The sequence below is a fragment of the Myxocyprinus asiaticus genome, chromosome 23 (assembly GCF_019703515.2).
Source record: "Myxocyprinus asiaticus isolate MX2 ecotype Aquarium Trade chromosome 23, UBuf_Myxa_2, whole genome shotgun sequence".
Taxonomy (NCBI): Eukaryota; Metazoa; Chordata; class Actinopteri; order Cypriniformes; family Catostomidae; genus Myxocyprinus; species Myxocyprinus asiaticus.
Genome location: NC_059366.1, coordinates 35,362,985 through 35,383,873, shown reverse-complemented (window position 1 = coordinate 35,383,873; position 20,889 = coordinate 35,362,985). Strand labels below are relative to the sequence as shown.

At 38.8% G+C, this 20,889-nt stretch overlaps 1 protein-coding gene and 1 long non-coding RNA gene across 3 annotated transcripts in view; one reads left to right on the top strand and one right to left on the bottom strand.

Annotated features, from left to right (window-relative positions):
• Positions 1–203: 203 nt before the first annotated feature.
• Positions 204–20,889, bottom strand: part of LOC127413893 (sodium-dependent lysophosphatidylcholine symporter 1-A-like) — a 50,887-nt gene continuing 30,201 nt past the window's right edge. For both annotated transcript variants that reach the window (XM_051651455.1, XM_051651456.1), the window contains exons 4-14: positions 9,297–9,420; positions 8,536–8,614; positions 7,830–7,999; positions 7,648–7,738; positions 6,790–6,914; positions 5,921–6,004; positions 5,506–5,589; positions 5,315–5,427; positions 4,912–5,055; positions 3,463–3,642; positions 204–1,844 (exon numbers count right to left, since the gene is read on the bottom strand). In XM_051651455.1, the coding sequence (XP_051507415.1) occupies positions 1,787–1,844; positions 3,463–3,642; positions 4,912–5,055; positions 5,315–5,427; positions 5,506–5,589; positions 5,921–6,004; positions 6,790–6,914; positions 7,648–7,738; positions 7,830–7,999; positions 8,536–8,614; positions 9,297–9,420 (1,252 nt within the window). In that variant the 3' untranslated portion in view covers positions 204–1,786. The remainder of the gene's footprint in view (positions 1,845–3,462; positions 3,643–4,911; positions 5,056–5,314; positions 5,428–5,505; positions 5,590–5,920; positions 6,005–6,789; positions 6,915–7,647; positions 7,739–7,829; positions 8,000–8,535; positions 8,615–9,296; positions 9,421–20,889) is intronic.
• Positions 5,871–9,398, top strand: LOC127413917 (uncharacterized). Its single transcript, XR_007892710.1, has 3 exons — positions 5,871–6,054; positions 7,865–8,015; positions 9,278–9,398. It is a non-coding gene; the product is annotated as an uncharacterized LOC127413917 (long non-coding RNA).

Below are 20,889 nucleotides of genomic sequence, written 5' to 3'. Positions count from 1 at the left end.
CCGAAACCACAAAACAGTCCAGCGGCATCATGGCGCCTCCCAGTGGTTAGTTAGGAAAACTGTGGCTCGATTTCCACTCGCACGCTGCGATATTGGTCGTTAGGGGGCGCCACATGACTTCAAAAACAGCTGCTGTAGATTCCCCTTAAAATTCCACAACAATCTTATGTAATGTGTTTGGAAAATTATGCAGAAAAAAAGAATAAACTTCACTGATTCCTCACACTTATTGTTTTATGCATAATATTTAAGACACATCAAAACAAGTAAAATTACATACAATAAAGCCGTTTTTAAGCCCCCAAAACAAATGTGTCAGGCTATACAATTAAGGATACATATATTATACATGTTTTTGTAGTTGTGTAGTGTTCTTAGGGTTTGAGGTTTTGAGAGAAACTGTTTCTCTATTAACACTTTACATTTTACAACCTTCATTCGCTGGACAAAACAAGACAATTTCTACAGACATAAAACTATAGAGAAAATATTCCAGCTTCATTTTCATCTCTTAAGTTTACAGGGAGATGAAGACTGCAGGTATAACACATTACAGACAGCTATGCACCACACAATGCCCATAGCTTATTTCTTTCTAGATAACCCTCAGTACCTAGGAGAACTCACAATATTATTTATAGATTCATAATCATTATTTATGGTCTTAACAGTTAGTGAAACAGTTAAAATTGCTTCATGTGCTCAAACACTTTTCTTTCTCTCTCACTCTCTCGCTCTCTCTCTTTCTCTCTCTCTCTCGCGCGCTCTCTCTCTCTCTCTCTCTCTCTCTCTCTCTCTCTCTCTCTCTCTCTCTCACACACACACACACACACAAAGACACAAACATTTATAAAAAAAAAAAAAAAGAAAAAAAAAGAAATGCAGAAAAATCATGATGGAAAAAAAAAACTGCACAAATGAAAATTAAAGCCTTCATCTAAATGTTGCTGTAGTCTGTTACAGATATTCTTATTGACTCCTTTGGCACAGCTGAGTACATGCAGAGAATTGATGTCCCATTAGCTGTGACTGCAGTAAAGAAATACATTAATTTATGTGAATTGCTATAATCTCATTTGATCAGGTTTTAGCAAATCTCATCATTTTTTTGCTCAGTTTAAGACACAATAAATAAATACAGAATCATAAAAATTGGCTCGAACTATAAAGTGTCATCTTCAGTCTAATAAATTGGCCTACACAGAGCACAAGGGTTTCAGATCTTTAAAGAAGTGGAAAGAGATTTTTTTTTTTCAATTTAACCCCAAAATCCCATTAGTACAAAAAAATAAAAAATAAAAATAAAAATAATAATAATAATAACAACAATAATATATATTTATTAATAATAATAATAATAATAATAATTCACAATTTTGAAAAAGATTTTCTAAGATAAATGCAACTCCTTAACATTTAATAATGTGAATCCAACATCTCAAGAAACAAGAAAAGAGAGTTGCAAGCTGATGTGTTAGTGTATGGTTATTCCAAATCTGAACGTCATATTTATCTCGCTTTATAAGCTTCCCTTTGTTCACCAGGAAGAGCTGTTAGAAAGCAGCAAAAAGTGCCTTGTAGTTGTTAAGGTTGTGTAAATATGCAGATTCAGGATGGTAATGCAGATATATAAAGGTTTATCTCTATCCTCCATTGGTCCAGTTAACCAGCTGAGTGAGGAAAGTTCTCTCTAAAAGTTCAGCTGACTGATTTCCTCTTTGCTGTGGTTATGATGTATGTTGGCCCCCTCTGTAGGCCAGAGCAGGGAATAGCCATCCCTGGTATTTTATGCTTTGAGTTCAGGCTGTAAGGCCTCCATTTCTGAGACTTGGTCGTCACTTCGCCTGCAGATGAGGAAAACGATACAACACTTATTTTCAACAGAAACTATTAGAGAAACTCAAGTGTTGCTAACTATGGATGTGTACGAGTTAGAGTACTCATTCTACACCAGCTACTTGAGTATTAAAAACACAACTCAAATATCAGAAATTCATTTTCTTTTCCACATTTTCCTGCCGTGAGCAGCACGGAATTACACTGTTCCTTCTGAATCTCTCATCAAAACTCGTAGTTACAATTGAGTCCACTGGGGGGACACTGGATACATGTGGTTTTGAGATGTTGGATGTAAGATGACCAGTAGTCCCTATAAAACTGGGACAGTCCCGATTTTACGAGCTATGTCCCACATCCCAACGGAGTTACAGTCAGGATGCTTTTTGTCCCGATAATCAGTATTAGCCTTATATTTTACAAAAATGATAAATGCTGTGCTTAAATTCATGTTTTTCTATCATGAGAAACTTGCGACGAATAATGAGAGAATCGTTCAGTCCCGCAGTTTCAGAATCAGCGGGACTTTTTCTGCTGAGCGAAACTTTCCCCCTCATCACTCCTTCCCACATCTGCTGCTGTCTGTCAGCCCATAAGAAAAGTTTACTCACCTGCTAGAAGCCAAAAACCGGGGAGGGAGGGATGATAGGGTCGAACAGTATATTCAGTGGATTCAGATATCAAAAAATGCATTCCCTTTCTATAATATACATCCTCTGACATACCGTCAGTAAAACTGCATCCTTGTATCAATGAGCCATGTGATGTCATAAACCTTATTCAGGCTTCGTATTATACAGGGATGTGGGGCAATGTAATAATTATCAGAGCTTCTCATTGATTTTAATCCTGTCTGAAACAGTCATATCTGTATCTTTTCCGGACTTTTTCAAGGTCTTTTATCTTCTATAAAATGCCCTGAAAAAATAACTCTAGGTAAAGGTACTCCACTGCGAATTGACATGCTGGTAAAAAGCCAGTGAATCTGCAAAGTCTGTGAGCACTTTAACTATTGTTGTTTATGAAGTTTTCCATGTCTTAAGTCTTTGCTCAAAGACACCAGAAAATGAAAAGACGCGTCTGACATCCTCAGATAACACTGACTGTTACGTATGGATTTATGCATGTTTTTCTCAAGTGTTTGATGGGGTCACGCGTTTATTTATTTAAAGAGAAAGAAATTACTGTGTTTTCTTTTTGGTTAGGAAAATAGCCCCGCATTTTGGAACATATTTTCCTGAAGTTAAAATAAAATTACAAAACATGACCAGAACCATAAAAATCTTCTTTTTAATTCAAGAGAGTAATATAGCATTACAATCTGTAGTTTTTTGCCAAATAGCCAGATATTCCAATACATTTCTTCTAATGATCCCATTATATGCTTATGTTTATTTTCTCCATAATTAATCAGTACAGCAAAATACATTTCCTGATAGATCAATAAAGTTAAACGGCAGTCTAAATGCAGTAGACGCACCAGACATCGCTTATCCCATGCGAATTCATGATAAGCAGATGTCTGCTGTAAAATGTCCTGAAAACGAACCTATTTTATCCCGATTTTTTTGTCATGGCCATCTGGTCACCCTAGTTGGATGAGACATAAGTGTGTCTATGTCTTACCGCAGTAGCAGCTGCAGTTGTTTGTTGTTGTACTGCCTGCGTTTTTCATCGATGGGATATGCTTTAAATATGAGCAGCCCTAGAGCTATGAGTGATACAGGAGCAGCCGATACCAACATCTTCAACATCAGATTCACTGAATCAGGCTGAACACAACCTTCCGTCACATAACCTGCAAAACTGAAGAGACAGAAAGCAAAAGGAAACAGGTGAAATATGAAGGCAAGTGTGCAAGTCTGACTTTGTGTGTGTCACTTCTGATTTTGTGGGCAGTAGGTATGCAGGTTGCACATACCACAGTGTGCAGAGCAAATCTAATTCTTAAGTTATTAAAGTGACAAACTTAGTAATTAGTGTTAATAAATAGTTACTACTTATGCTCTGCTCTGAAAATTTTCTTTGGCTATAACTAGAAATCTATATTCAATATTGAAATTTCCATGACTTTTTTAGGATTTTATAAGTTTTGGAAAATTTTTCAAGGCCAGGGCTAAGTTACAACTTAGCCTAGTAGTGGAGTAAATGGGCACTAAGTCACAATTTACGCACTACTAAATATCTGAGCGTTGCACCATTAAACTTAGGTAGAACGTAACCCTACGTATAAACTAAATATTTACGGCAACCTCCGACCACGAGTAACGGTTGGAATAAAAAAGCAGACTGATATTTTATGACATCAGTGAGCTCATGTTTTGCGTGACAGGCTTCCATCCTTTCGACATACAGTATGATGTTGACATTTACACCGTTTACATTTACGAGAGAGAGAGAAAAAAAACAACGTACTTTTAAGCGGCTCTTCAGCATGAAACTGATCTAATGGTGCAGTTTTCTGGGTGCATCTCCCGGTGTCAAATTTCAACACATTCAATATATATAGGATATTAAAATGAATAAAATGTAAATTTTTCCAGCCTGCAGTATTAGTATTTCCCCATATGTATTTTGGATACAGTTCCTATATATTGTTATTTACACAGGGCAAATATACTATTTATTTTAATGGGGATATCATTTATTACAGCTGACAGTTATGTGAGCAAACAAGGTTTGATCATCAACCGTAACAAGATCAAATTGAAATGCACGGCTTTTTAACACTTCTGTGTACAAATCTGAAGGCTACTTATTGGATTAATTCAGATAAACGTTATATTATGCGACTATGCATTACTTTACGGAGCGCTTACGACCTACTAGCTAAGTCTTGCTTTAAGAACAAGTGGTGCAACCAAATTAAGCTCTGACTTAGTTACAAACTAACTAGTAGTTACTAAGTCCATAGTGTGAACTTTACATCCCAACTTACGTGAGACCTTACGCACAGCTGGTACAACTCTGCCCTGGAAATCTAAATGTAAAATTCCCTTTTTATTTGTTTTAGGTTTTCCATGACTGTGGTAAATCAGTAAACACAGAAAAAGGAAGAAAGAGAGAGAGAGTTACCTTAATGCCAATGTTGATACTCCAAGTGACACTCCAGAGGCAAATTTGGTGAAGAAAACATAGAAGGAGTAGAAAATAGCCTCATGACCGTGAGAGTCAGGATTCTGGACTTGAAAATCATCTACCACGTCAGGAAGCATGGACCTGGAACAGAAGCACATATATACAGTATATACTGTATATCATCCTAAAATACAATTGGGCACATTTTACCTACTTCTCATTTCTCCTTGCTTAGAGGGCAACTCGAGTAAAAAGTAATTTTACTCCATTCACCCTTAATTATGTTCATTACTCTGGACATTTTATTAGAAAATATTATAAATGTTTTTGGAAATATTTTATTCTGTTATGTCACTTAATAGTGTTTTTTTTGGTCCTGGAGTAACAGACAAACACTCACCAGGGCAGGAGGAAGGCTGCAGCCACACTAGCACCAGCTGCAATGGATACAATGTAGGATACGATGAGACTACTTTTTACACACACCACCAGGATCATGAAGGGCACCGCCCACTGAAACACACACACAGGTCATGAGCACTTCCATCACACACATTTCACATCAATGCAACATGAGAATGAGATACCCACTGTGATGCCGATGTATACGGCAGTCTTCTTCCCAAACCGACAGAGAAACCACTGCCACATGGGGATGGTGAGAGTGGCGGACAGCTGGGAAAAGAAACCATGCATTAATTATTACTACAAAACCTTATTACCATATTATATAATATGATGTAATGGTGGGTATCTTTCCCACATTTATTTCATGGATGCTGAGTTTCAGTTTAAATTCTGTACAGATTGCCAAAGTTACAAACACTCTTTTCATGTGTCAACTCACATCAATGCGGCTTCTAAACTAGAAAAGGTCTTTCATTGCTATGGAGACAGCTAACCTCATCCAAACCTGAGAGTTCTGTTATAGCACAAAATTGAACAATTCACAAGCACACATACACTTATTCAAGCGGTTGGATGAAAACACTCCAGTGACTCTCACCATTATGGCCAGTAAAATATTCTGAAAATCCTTTCGAAATCCCAGTGTGTACTTGATGAATACAGCAAAATTTCCCTCCAACATCTGAGAAAGGAAAACAAACACACAAAATAAGATTCCATCAAGAGACAGAGGTAAGCACAGTGTCTTCATTCCAAACCCAACTTCAATCTCAGATCAATTCTAAACTTGATTTTTAATCGCAGACCTATTCTAATGCTGACTATTATACTGAACCTAAACTCTTGCATGGCAGGCAGCCTTTCTCTCACTCTGTCGCTCTTTGTTTTAACACACGTGGCTCATCTCTATAATGCAGAGCAGTGCTGTGGTCAGTTCCAGTACCTTCTCTTTCTCTCTCCCCCTCTCCCCCACATACTGTCTTGCATTTACATACTACGGCCTGGCCACGCCCTCCTCCTCGTCACACATACATAGTGTACATCTCACAGAATAATTCTAATTAATCCAACAGCTTGTAAGGTCAATTAACCGGGTAAAGATCATAAAAGCAAAATCAATCAGCACACCTATATTTTTGCCCAGTAACACCAGACAATGTAAAAATCTCAAGCAAATGTGGTTTACGTGCATTGGTAGGTTTTATAATAAGCTGATTTTTGATAAGCTGTTATAGTTTTGTTGTATATGTAAACACAGTATCACAGACATTAGTGATCTGAGAACTGGTCCTGTTTAAAAAACACAAAGACACTTAAAACACTAAATGATGTAGATTGTGAGATATTACGAATGTGAAGATCCATAAAATGTTAAATTAGTACAGCTCTGCAGGATTTTATAGAGCGAATGCGCCTGTTCATAGATGTTCACATGTTTTTAATGCATCTCTAAAGCATCTGTCTTACCATGAAGGCCAGCGAGGTGAAGAGGAAAGCCAGCACAAGTTTAACATACGGTCCATGACCCATCACCAACCGCAGACCGGTCTGGAATGACGCATGCCTCTGTGCTTTTTTTAAACCACCCTCATCTGAAACACAAATATTATTAAATTCTGCTATAATTACAAGTTATTGATGAGGTAGTGTTTGTAATGTTATAAACAGATAGTTCTGACTCAAAATTATGATTGGTGAGCCACATTCAAAGCCATTGTTAAAGGTGCACTCAGTAATATTTTCCTAAAAAAGTGTCTTACTCATTAAGGAAATGAATAGTATTTTTGAAACATATGTATAAAATCATGACCACTCACATGAGATGAAGGCTCCAGTCATATCAGTAACCTTATAAAAGCTGTTTTATTCTACATGGGAGACTGCCATGTTAGAATCACATGACCAGCCGGCTTCTTGCTTAATCTCAGTAACAGCCCTGTTAATGGACACATGGCTGACTGTGAATAATGGCATCTGTAATTGGAAACTATTGAGTTTGAATGATGCTGCATCCATGCCACTAGGGGTCAGTGTAAGTTCAAGAGATCCTATTCAAAACATTAATGAGTGCACTTTTAAATGCCAATAAAAGCATATCTGTGGCCGTTCATTCTACAACAATGCAACAGGCTAACTTGCTTAACTGTGGTAAAATCACTAACGCATGGGCTTTTGTGGCTTATTGCTTTATTTGAATGTTTTTGTATTTTACAGTCTGTAGTGGTTCTTTAGTGTGGTAGTGTCTGTAGTGTGTGTGTGTGTGTGTGTGTGTGTGTGTGTGTGTGTCTGTCTGTCTGTGTGTGGCGCAAAAGGAATGTAACTCACTCTCCTGCTCACTCACTCCAAGAAACAGCACAACAGCACATAGAATGTAGATCAAACTTATGACTGCAGATGCAATCATATATGCACGCCTCTGTGAAAGAGAGAGAGAGAGAGAGAGAGATGTGAGTGTGACGATCAGGTGCTGTCCTCTACCTGTTCATATTGACCAAACCCCCTCTCACCTCATTAAATATTTTATCATCCACTGTGATCTTAGTGACATTTTCCAGCAATGATTGATTGGAGCTGCTAGTCAGAGGTGTGCCGTTAATGCAGGGGCTGTTGGCCATGCCCACAATCTGCCCTTGGACAGCAGTGCCAATTACCGTACCTAACACCTCTACAGTCATACCTGAGAGAGAGAGACGGTAAGGTTTTTTCATGCTGCACATTTTGTTTTTCACGTCTGAGCTTTCTGCACTGTTATTTTACAAGTGTAGAAATCAGATACGTTTTTTTTTTTCAGACAGAGTAGTCAATAGATCTGGTATTTTAATACATATCAGTTACAGTCAATTGCATCTACATTGGTTGCTATAGTGATGACTAAGGCGTTAGTGCAATGCCAAGAGACACAAGAATTTTGGAATTAGAGAACCAATGGTTTGAATCTGATTTATTTTAATGGGTTTTAGTGTGTTTTATGAGGTTAAAAAACAATTCATTGGATTCGAGTCACATATTACATTTTTATGTTTTTGCTGTCTGTCTGAACAAAGAAGTGTAAACAGGGCATATTTGAAGTTAGAGCATCAGTCTGATTGAGTATGCTGGAGAGGAACAGGTCTGTCATCATAATGTAAAGTTGCTGAGAGTGTTACAGTATTGGAAATGTACCAAGCAAATGTATGGAACTTTGGGTGTAAATGTATGTGTTTATGCTCTTACGGTACGCTGTGGCTGAATCTCTTTCACTCTGCTCAGTGCTGATGAACATTGTCAGAGCAGAGTATGGCACATGGAAACACTATTCACACACACAAACAATTGAGTTTGAGTAATGAGTAATGAGTAGTTACTCATTACTAGCTCACTAGAATGGCATTAATAAATGTAAGTATTATATATAACCAGTCAAAGAATTTGGACACACCAACTCATTCTTTAGTATTACTATTTTCTATATTATAGAATAATAGTAAAGCCATCAAATTTATAAAATTACACAAGAAATATTATTATTATATACAGAAATATTTGAATTATTTAGTGACCAGAACATTTTCAAAAACCATTGCTATCTTTTATTATAGCTTCTTCAAAGTAGTCACGCTTTAGATTACAGCTCTGCACATTTTGGCCATTATTCAACCAATTTCATGAGGTATCCACCTGGGATTCTTTTTACAAAGTATTGAATTATCCTGAACACTTGTTGGCTATTTTTCCCTCATTTTCAAGTCCAACTCATCCCTTAAAATTCTGTAAATACATTCATAGATTACATTGTCAACAAAACAAATTTCAAGCAAGCATAAGCCTTTAGATCTAAACGATTTTAAAATGAATGAGAAACAAGACATTCAGCCAAGTAGGTACAAACTTTTGACTGGCAGTGTTTATGCAAGTTAAGCATGTAAATATGTAACATCACAGTTAAATGTAATTAAATGTAATTGCTCTGCAACAGCAAATGTGTGTGTACTAACTGTCTGGAGAGTCTGGAAGAGACAGTAGAAGAGCAGGTACCACATTATCTTGCCCTGCTCTATAGGAGGAACCACCCATATCAGGAAATAACACAACACAGCTGGCATGGTGGACACCAGAATCCTGCAGAGAGACAACCACCACCATCATCATCATAAGGCATTAAACAAGATCCCCTACTGTACAGGGTTTCATTTCTTATGTTAAACTAACTGAGCCAGTGAGAGTGGTGGTGCATGAAAAAGGATTCTAATCACACCACAATCCAAAGCTCTGGGCACTAATACCATTCAAGAGTTCAATGGAAAAGCAGTGACCACTAGTTGTCATTCAGAAACCAACATTTCTGTAGATCCATCATCTATTTTTGTTGAGGGAGCACCAGTGACAGTCCTGGCTCACTAAGGCGTTGGTGAGATAAAATTTGCACTTAATTGGACTGACCAAGTTTAGACATGTGAATGGGTGATTTCAGCCACAACGTTTTTGATAAACACTTTTTTTTAACCTAATAATCCTACAACTTTATTATCAAAGATACAAACACTTTTTGGAAGTTGCATTCAAAATCCACTTGGTTCAAAAATCTGATTATCATCATCTTACTGTATTAACTCAAGCCTGTTACAGATGCTCTCTTTTGTTTGACAAAAGGACAATAACAATATTTGTCTGTTGCATCAATAAAGTACTGAAGTACAAAATCCTGAATAGCAACCCTGCTGGTCTGAGGTGTGGTGCTGAATACAGTCATGCAAGTGTTTACGCTTGTGCATATTAACTCATCCTTTCAAGGTTAAGTGAGGTGATGAGTGTGTGTTACCTCATCTATGTGAGGTTCACTGATATTTCCATGGCGCCAGACTGTGGCTCTAAACAAGGGCTCTGCTGGACAGACTGAGCCAGTGAAAATTTGGTGGAGCGTAAAACAGGATTTCTTGTTATTAACACATTTTTATTGATCCATTTCACAAAATAAATATATTATATACATTAAGCCAGGGAGAAAAAGGGGAGGAAAAAAAGAATGCACATATACATTTAAAACTACAAATCCCTCTCCACTATCCCTCCCCAGGAACCCTCCAAAAAGGCCAAATATCTACCCCACTTCCTGTTACACAAATCCCATTTTCCCAGCCTTCTATATATCACCTCCTCGAATGCTGGTACCCCACCAATCTCTTTGCACCACTCCTGAAATGAGGGTGCTCCAGCCGACTTCCATCCTCTGAGAATGATCCGTCTGCCGATCATAACTCTGGCTAGGACCCAACTTTTTATATGTCTATCCCCACCCCATTGCCTAAGATACAAAGTCTGGGACAAAATGAAAACTGAGTGTCCAGTAGGACAAGCATAAAGCTCTGAACCCTCAACCAAAATTCTTGGATCTTAACACACCACCAAACATGGGTTGTGTCCCCATCTTCTGATTGGCATCGCCAGCAGGTGGGTGTCTTTAAGAGCAAGCCTATACAATCTAGAAGGGGTCCAATAAAATCAATGTAAAATCTTAAATTGCATAAGGCACACCCTTGCATCTCTAGATGTAGACTTTTTTCAGAATCCTAGCCCACACTCTCTCCTCCAATACCAAGTTTAAATCTTTCTCACTTAATCTCTTGAGAGAATTTGAAGCTCCGTCCCCCAGACACTGAATTAATACACTGATGCCTCATGATCTTTTTCAAAAGCAGTAATCACCACTCCCAGAGTATCTGCCGCTTTAGGGGGGTGTATGCTACTCCCAAATATAGTACAGAGCAGGTGGCGCAGCTGTAAGTACCTAAAGAACTGAGATCTGGGAATCCTAAAATGTTGAACCATATTTTCAAAGGATCTCAACACTCCACTCTCATATAGGTCACCGAGCATATTAACCTCCCTCACAAGCCACTCTGACCAGCAGAAAGGGGACTTATTATTACATAATTATGTGCTCAAGGCAACATTTAAATAAATGTCAGAATTAAACACTCTGGACACTTTTGTCCATACCGAGTGCAAATGCGAGATAACGGGGTGTAAAACTAAATCTTGGGTAGTCCTAGCCCACCTTTGTCAATCGGCCTATGTAATTTATTGAAATGTAATCTGGGATGTTTACCATTCCAAATGAAGGACTTCACTATGCTATCAAATTGCTTGAAATAAGAGAGGGGGACATCTACAGGGAGAGACTGTAGCAGGTAGTTGAATTTTGGAATACAATTCATTTTAATAACATTAACCTTCCCAATCATAGATAAATGTAATGAAGCCCACATCACTAGAAAACCTTTTTATTAAGGGGTCAAAATTAACTCTAACTAAATCACACAAATTTGCTGGGAATAAAATGCCCAAATACTTAAATCCCTGTTTGGGCCACTGGAAGGCACCCGGCTTAAGCAGTAAGGTAAGCTGTCAGAGCCAAAGTTTCGGATTTAGACCAATTGACAATTGAATTGTATCCTGAGAACTTAGAAAAGGAATTAATAATTCTGTAGAGGCAAGGTCATGTGACACCATGCGAGAGTTGGACGTGTAAATGGCGAGCTCTGACACTTTGCTAGTTTTGAATTATTTTTATGTCATAAAACGGTGAGATTCGATACACCCTGCTACATATCTGTTCTTTGAAGTCAACATGGCAAAGAATTCAAATACCTTGGGCTCTGGAGATATTAAAAGACACTTACGTGCTCAAGCTGAAACCTCTGACAGGCCCGCAGACCAGGGACTCGGTTTGGACTGTGCGGCGGGAGAAATTCAGCGTCAACTGGCGAGCATGTCTGTGATGCTGACGAAAGTTGTTGCTGACTTAGAGGATCTTGCTGTAATACGACGATCGATTACTGCGATGGAAACGAAATTCTCTGAGTTGGTTACAAGAATCGGAGATGTCGAGAGACGGATCGATTATCTGGAGTCATCGGAGAATTAGCTGCTGATCCTCTAGCGACCAAAGTATATTTGGAACGCATTTTGGAAAAACTGGAAGACCTTGAGAATCGTAGCCAGCGAAACAAAGTCTGAATTGTTGGAATTCCTGAGCATGAAGAAGGCCGAGATATGGTGAAATTCCTAGACGAGCTCTTCCCGCGTCTGCTCGACATAACAGGCCACAAGCTGGAAATCAAGCAAGCTCACAGAGTCCCAGCTCGAAGATCCGCTAAGGGAGACAGGCCCTGATCAATTCTGGCCAAATTTCTGAGATTATCCGAGTAGATGTTAGAGGGAAGGGATGGCCGTAAAATGACCGTTATGTTTATTTGATTTGTCATTGGAATCAATAAAAATTGTTAATATAAAAAAATAAAAAAAATAAATGACTATGTCTTATCATGCATGCAAACATGTTGTAATGATGTATTTTAGCTTGTAATATTTTATTTTGCAATGCACAGCTGCCTGTGAGTGAAATTAGAAACAAGTCATGTTTCATTAAAAAGTACGTGAATTCTGATTAAAAATGAATCCAAATAGCTTTCTGAGCTAAAACAATTTCTTTTGGGCCTTTTGAGCTGTTTTCAGAAAGTTTCCACAGTTCTGTGTTAATGTTCAGACTTCATTAAAATTACTGTTTATGTCTTATCATGCATGCAAACATGTTCTAATGATGCATTCTGACTCGTAATGCTTTCTTTTGAAATGCATTGCTGCTTTTGAGTGCAATTAGTGAAAAGTCATGTGTCATTGAAAATTAAGTGAATTCTGATGAAAATGGATCCAAACAACTTTCTGTGCTAAACAGTTGCCTTTGGGCCTTTTAGATCTGATTCATTAAGTTTGCACAGGTCTGCGTTGACATTCAGATTTCTTAATCCATTTGTTTATACCACCACTACCGGGTGTCTATAAAGTAACTTAATCCATCCAATAAAAGCATTCCCGAACCTGTATATTTCCAAAATCTTAAAAAGACAATCCCATTCTACCATATCAAAAGCCTTTTCGGCATCAAGTGAGATGGCAGTGACCGAATTCGGATTATTCGCCACTGACCACATGATATTGATGAAACGCCTAATGTTATCAGAACAGCTGCGGCCCCGAATAAACCCCACCTGATCTATATGTATAAGAGATGTCATAAATTAATAGGTTAGCCAAAATGTTTGACAGTATTTTAATGTCTAGCTGGATCAGGGAAATTGGATGGTAACTCTTACACTCATTTGGATCTTTGTCCTTTTTAAGAATTAGACTGATCCGAGCTTGTGTCACGGTTGGCGGAAACTTTCCATTCTTTAATGATTCTGATTCTATAAACTTCTAACAAAAGTGGAGCCAGTTCTGTAGCATAAGATCTAAAAAATTCAGCAGCAAAGCCATCTGGCCCCGGAGCCTTGCCTGTAGGCAAGGCCTTAATTACCTTGCTAAGCTCCTCCAACGTTATCTCAGAATCAAGAGAATTTTTTTGCTCAGTTGTCAGTTTAGGGAGTTCTGATGGTTTTTAATATCTTCATCAGTAGATGAAGATGTGGAACTGTAGAGATCAAGACAGAATTCTTTAAAAGCATTATTAATATCAATGGCTGAGGTAAATATTTCACCTCCAGCTGATTTCACTGAGGGAATAGTAGAAAAAGACTCTCTCTGCTTAATATATCTAGCCAAAAGCTTTCCTGCTTTGTCCCCTGTCTTGCCCTGAATAGCCAAAACTCCACCTTCTGCGACAAAATAGTATTATATCTGTATTTCAATCAGGTCAATTCTCTGAGGCCATCAGATGACATTTGGCACTTCAGCTCTGTAACCACATTATAGCGACCATGAGGAGGTTACCCCATGTGGCTCTACCCTCCCTAGCAACCAGGCCAATTTGGTTGCTTAGGAGACCTAGGATTTGAACTTCAGGGGTGGTAGTCAGTGTCTTTACTCACTGAGCTACCCAGGCCCCCTGCCTCTGCACTTTTAATATTCCCTTTCAACTCCATGAGTTCTCCTGCTTTGGATTTTTTGGTGAAAATACTGTATGATCCGGCCCCTAAGAACCGCCTTAAGGGCCTCCCAAGCCACGCCCACAGAGGATACTGAGGACCAGTTGGTCTCCATATAAACATTGATTTCAGCCTTTAACATTTATTGGAATTCAGGATTTTGCAAAAGGGGATACATTAAAGCGCCAACTATATAATTTCCTCTTCTCCATATGTGGCAACACCTCTAAACACACCAGGGCTTGATCTGAGACAAAACATTTTACAATTGAGCAATCAACAACAGATGAAATGAGGGACTTAGATATAAAAAATAAAAAAAAATCTATTCTAGAATAAATCCTATGGACTGATGAAAAAAGTATAGTCCCTACCAGATGGGTTCAAAAGACCAAGATTTTTAACCAAAGACTGAGTCCATCAATAGATTAAAGTCTCCTACCAATATTATATCATGAGGGGTGCCAGCAGCTTAAAACATCCCTTCAAGATCTATAAAAAAGCTCTGATCATCAGCGTTAAGTGTGTAAATATTAGCCAAAATAAGACTTTGCCCCTGAATTTCTGCTAAAACAATAATGACTCTTCCTAATTTATCTTTAATCTGTTTGAGACATTTGAGTTTAATGACTCCACTGCTCTTACTTGAGCCAGCACTAAAGAAGACATGTCCACCTCATATCTTCCCAAATTTTTCAGCTTTATGCAGGGAAAGATGCGTTTCTTGAAGAAACACTATATCATATTTCTTACGCTTAAGAAGAGAAATAACCTTCCTTCTTTTTATGGGGTGCCCCAACCCATTCACATTCCACGTGGAGAGAGACAATCCACTCATATTAACATCTGACATTTTGATATATTAGAAAAAATAGATTGTGTGTCAAAAATACAATTATAAAGACCACATTTCAACATTAGTGCAACAATCAAACCCCAAACTTTCCCCAGAACCAAACAAACAGAAAAAAGAAAAACATGCGCGAGGTTAATGCGGCAACTTTCATCCATCCCTCTAAACTCAAACAGTCCATGCACGCCTATGAGAGCCCCCGCAACAACTTTGCCGTCAGATTGCTCAAGTCCGGTGTTTCTATACAAGTTTTGTGAGACAGAATTACACAACAAAATATAATCTCTAAAACAAACTCCAGCCAATAGGCGGAATAAACATAAAACAAATGAAAAAAAAAAGGTGCCCAGTTTTCTCGGACAGTCATACGAATGTTCAGTGAGCCGGCCCATTCGGCTGCTACATGAGTGCAACAAATGACTGAATCACTCCAATGACTTGCAAGAAATACTCCACAAAACAAACTCCAACCAATAGGAGGCATAAGCACAAAGAACATGCAGATTCATTCACAACACTGTCGCGAAGGAGTGTTACTCCACAAAACTCTTTGCCAGAAGTAAACGACTAATACTAAAAAGAATGATTACTACCGCAGCTTATCTATTTCTAATTAGTAGTTTTACTTAGTTTCTATAGATCTGTATACACTTAATTAATTTAATATTATCTCTAGGGTGACCATACGTCCTCTTTTTCGGACCTTAAAAAAGCGTCCGGCCGGGATTGCTACATTTGTGAAAATGTCCGGGATTCGGCTTTAGTTGCATTATGATGTGCATCTGGTCTAATACTTCATTGTGTGTGCACGCATATTTGCATTGCTTTAACCCCTCTTTGTAAGTCCTGCCTTCTCGTACACCAATTGGTCGATAATAAGAGGCTTGCAGCAACTGTTGGCCAAATTCCTGCCTGTCAATCCCTCCGTGAACACGCGAAGTGCTGTTGTGTTTGGCATCAAATAGTTGCTTGACAGATGACAGCTGAGTGGAAACAATTCCCAAACGAAAGTGCAAATTTAGATTTGTACAAAAAATTCCCATGCTTTCGTCCAGGTCGAGATCCGCGGGAAGCAGAATGTATGACATGTAAAGCTGGCTGCAAGTGATTTAGAAGCACACATTTGCTCTGCGAAGCATAAAGGGTCAGCAAAAGGTGAAAGTTCATCAGGTAAATTAACGGACTACTTTTTGCGACCAGGTAAAATAGTTATCACATTGTTTCATTTTCCATGGCCATTCAAAATAATAGTAATAGTAAATGAAGGTACACTCATGGCATCAAATATTTTATTTTAGTACATGGTCATTCAAAAGAATGTTGGAAATTTTTATTTATATATATATATATATATATATATGTTATGCTAATAGAGTGTCTTTTTCACTGTATTAAAGTTTGCATTCATAGTAACACTGTTTTGAACCCTATTAATGCCTATTCTGTTTTACAGTTAATGCCTAAACTGTATTACCAGATATTATGCAGTTATGGGGATGAGACCATAGTACCAGTCGCACTGAGACCTTTTAAATGATACCAAACATGCCTAGTTACATTATTTGTATACATCAGATATGATATTTTGTTACATACAGATCTTAGGTGAGTTTGAGGTGAATCTGAGCTGAAAGGGAACAAAGGAGGAGGAGGAAGGAGGAGAGAATGGGACAGATGTGGAAGAGCAACAGTGAGGAATGAATTTGCAGTCTTCGCTCAGTGTGGTGCCTCAGATCTCACTAATTGTGAGAAAGTTCATAAGTTGATTTTCTCAGAGATCATATATTTGCTCTTTGCCTCCCTGCAGGGAGTTTTGTCCTTTGAATGCAAACATCTTGGCACCCTGCCTTACAGAACAGATAATGTATTGTCAGGTTTAGTTGTATCTGTAAATTTATGAAAAACATAACATAGAATCACAGAACATTTATTGGCAGATGCTCAATGGAGAGAAAACTAACTCTGGCATAACAGTCTGGTATGGCATCTGCTCTGCTCTTCATCATAACAGCTTTACAGGAAGTTGTAAAAACAGCCCTGTCTATTACTGCGGTTGCCCTCCCCTGGGAAGTCCAATTCAGGCCATGTCCTTCCAAGCACTGCCTATGTGCTCCACTTGCTTCTCATATGCATTATTGTTGTCTTCATGCCATCAAGCTTTTAAACTGCACACCCTAAGTGAAACGAACTCAACAACTGCTGTTTTAAACTGTCTCTGTCAGAGCTCGCGTATGCTACTTAGAATCTGATTGGTTCATTCCGGTGGTGTGGTCAGCTCAGTCAAACAGAAAGCAAGAGTTTTTTCTTCACCATCTTTCCTACATGGTGTTTATACATATACACCAAACCAATATAACCCTAGTCTATATCACATTTCATTTCAACACCTCTATCAATATCTCTTTATGTCTGAAGTTGTATTCCATATAAATATTAGTGTGATGACACACTAATTGCTCTTGTAAGGCTGATTCAATTAATTAGTTTCATTAAAAAGTTTCCATTGCATTCCATTACAATTAAAATTTCTCAGCGCTGTCAAGCTGGATATGGTTTCATTTGAAAGGTAAAGTACAAATTTATAATCAAATGAATTGCATCACACACACAAAATATCTCTTTAATGAGAAAGAGAACCAGTTGATTCCCATGAGTGGAGTGTGAGGGTGTGTATGTGTGTGTGGCTAGAAGTTACAATGCACTTGCCGTGTAGAGCCATAGGGCTTATTAATGGAGCGTGGAGGTGAATAACTCTACAAATCTCTCCAAACCTTTTTAATCTGGTTTATAGTCCATTTTCATGACACATCTGAGTGTTCAACTTTGGTATTTCATGTATAGTTCTGACTGCAAAATCCATAGCAGATGGACTCTGCTCCATCACAACGGTTACTGCTCATTTTTCTGTCTCAAATATGCTGTCTCCTTTAGATCTCCACATTTTAAACTACCCATTCGAGAGTCACATGGCACCATGCGAGGTTCGAACGTGTGAACGGCGAGCTCTGCGCATTTTGCTAGTTTTAATACTTTTTGTGTCATAAACCAGTGAGATTCGATACACCCTGTTTCTTAACTGTTCTAGGAAGACAATATGTCAAAGAATTCAAATCCTCGGGCTCTGGAGATATTAAAAGACACTTATGTGCTCAAGCTGAAGCCCCCGAGCAGCAGGCCACAAGCCCGGGAGTCGATTTGGCCAGTGAGGTGAAGGAAATTCGGCAACAATTGACGAATGTGTCGGCAATGCAGACGAAGTTCGTTGCTGGCTTGGAGGAGCTTGCTGTAATATGTCCATCAATCACTGCCATGGAGATGAAATTCACTGAGATGGTTACAAGAGTGACAGATGTTGAGAAACGGATAGACTATCTGGAGTCATCGGAGAGGGAATTAGCTGCTAATCCGTTAGCGACCAAGGCAGACTTGGAGCGTGTCTGGGAAAAGTTGGAAGAAATGGAGAATCGTAACCGGTGGAATAATGTCTGAATTATTGGAATTCCTGAGAGAGCAGAGGGTCAGAATATGGTGGAATTCCTAGACGGGTTCTTTCCGAATCTGCTAGGCATAACAGGCCATAAACTGGAAATCGAGCAAGCTCACCGAGTTCCATCTCGGCAGTCCGCTGAGGGAGACAGGCCTCGATCAATTCTGGCCAAATTTCTGAGATCATCCGATAAAGATTTCGTGTTACGCGAGGCGAGGAGTAACGGAAGGCTTTCTTGGAAGAACCACAAAATGTTCTTGTTCCCAGACTTTGCGAATTCGACGAGAGAGAAACGTGATCAATTCAAGGAAAGCAAGAAACACTTACATTAACGGAAAGTTGCTTTTGCACTGATGTTCCAAACTGAGAATAAATCTAAGGATGGCCGTAAAACATTCACATGCCCACAGCAAGCATTGTCCTTCATAAAGTCAATGGAGTGAGTAAGTCTTGTTGTATTCACATTGCAGCCGAGTGGGCCTGACTCACTGAACATTCACTTGACTGTCCGAGGAAACTGGGCACCTTTTTTTGTTTCTTTTTGTGCTGGTTCCGCCTAGTGGCTTGAGTTTGTTTAGTGAAGCAGCACTCCTCCGAAGGAGTGCTATGGATAAGGATAGTGTAATGGATAAATCTGCATGTTCTTTTTGCTTATGCCTCCTATTGGCTGGAGTTTGTTTTGTGGAGTATTTCTTGCAAGACATTGGAGTGATTGGGTCATTGGTTGCACTCATGTAGCAGCGAATGAGTCAGCTTTTTTTTTGCTGGTCCCGCTAGTGGCTGGAGCTTGTTTTGTGGAGGAACACACTTTTGGGACAGTTATGTGAATGAATCTACACGTTCTGTGTGTTTATTCCACCTATTGGCTGGAGTTTGTTTTATAGATTATCTTCTGTTGTGTAATTTACTTTTTAGACACCCGGTAGTGGCGGTACAAACGAATGGATTAATTTCAGAATATTTTACTCTGGATAGGGGCACCCAGCAGGGTTGCCTTCTTTCCCCCTTATTGTTCTGTCTTGCCCTGGAGCCATTAGCAGCCCCACTAGATCTAAGCCTTGCCTCCACAGAATTATTCATTCCTCAGGATACAGAGTCAATTGGTCTAAATCCGAAGCTTTGGCTCTGAGAGCGAATTGCCCAGTAACGACTTTTCAGCCGGGCACCTTCCAGTGGCCCAAACAGGACATTAAGTATTTGGGCATCTTATTCCCAGCAAATTTGAGTAATTTACTGTAGTTAGAGTTAATTTTGACCCCTTAATAAAAAGGTTTTCGAGTATTGTGGGCAGGTGGGCTTCATTACATTTATCTATGATTGGGAAGGTTAATGTTATTAAAATGAATTGTATTCCAAAATTCAACTACCTGCTACAATCTCTCTCTGTAGATGTCCCCCTCTCTTATTTCAAGCAATTTGATAGCATAGCGAAGTCCTTCATTTGGAATGGTAAGCATCCCAGATCAAACAATTACAAATTACATAATTCAACAAATTACATAGGTCGATTGACAAAGGTGTGCTAGGCCTACCCAGAATTTTGTTTTATTATTATGCATTCAGTCTCAGACATTTGGCTCAGTAGTTGCTTCCACCTGAGAGAGCCCCTCCCTGGTTTTGTATTGAACAGGAAATTCTTGCCCCTATTTTGCCATTGCAAAGCCTTTCTATTAAAGTAATCGGAGTAGTTAAGTCACACCCCGTTATCTCGCATTTGCACTCGGTATGGACAAAAGTGTCCAGAGTGTTTAATTCGGACATTTATTTAAATGTTGCCTCGAGCATATGGCTAAACCCAAAATTATGTATTAATAAGTCCCATTTCTGTTAGTCAGAGTGGATTGTGTGGGGAGGTTAATATGCTTGGAAAGTTGAGATCTTTTGAAAATTTGGTTCAACATTTTAGGATTCCCAGATCTCATTTCTTTAGGTATTTACAGCTGCGCCATCTGCTCTGTACTGTTTTTGGGAGTAGCATTCACCCCCCTAAAGTGGCAGATACTCTGGAAGTGGCGATTACTGCCTTTGGAAAAGGACATGAGGCATCAGTGTATTATTCCCTGTTAATTCAGAGTCTGGGGGACAGAGGTTTAACTTCTCTCAAGAGAGTATGGGAGAAAGATTTAAACTTGGTATTGGAGGTGGGAGTGTGGGCTAGGATTCTAAAAAACATCAAGTCTACATCTAGAGATGCAAGGGTGCATCTAATGCAATTCAAGATTTTACATCTATTCTATTGGAACCCTCCTATAGATTATATAGACTTATATAGGCTGGCGATGCCAATCAGAAGATGGGGACACAACCCATGTTTTTTGGTGGTG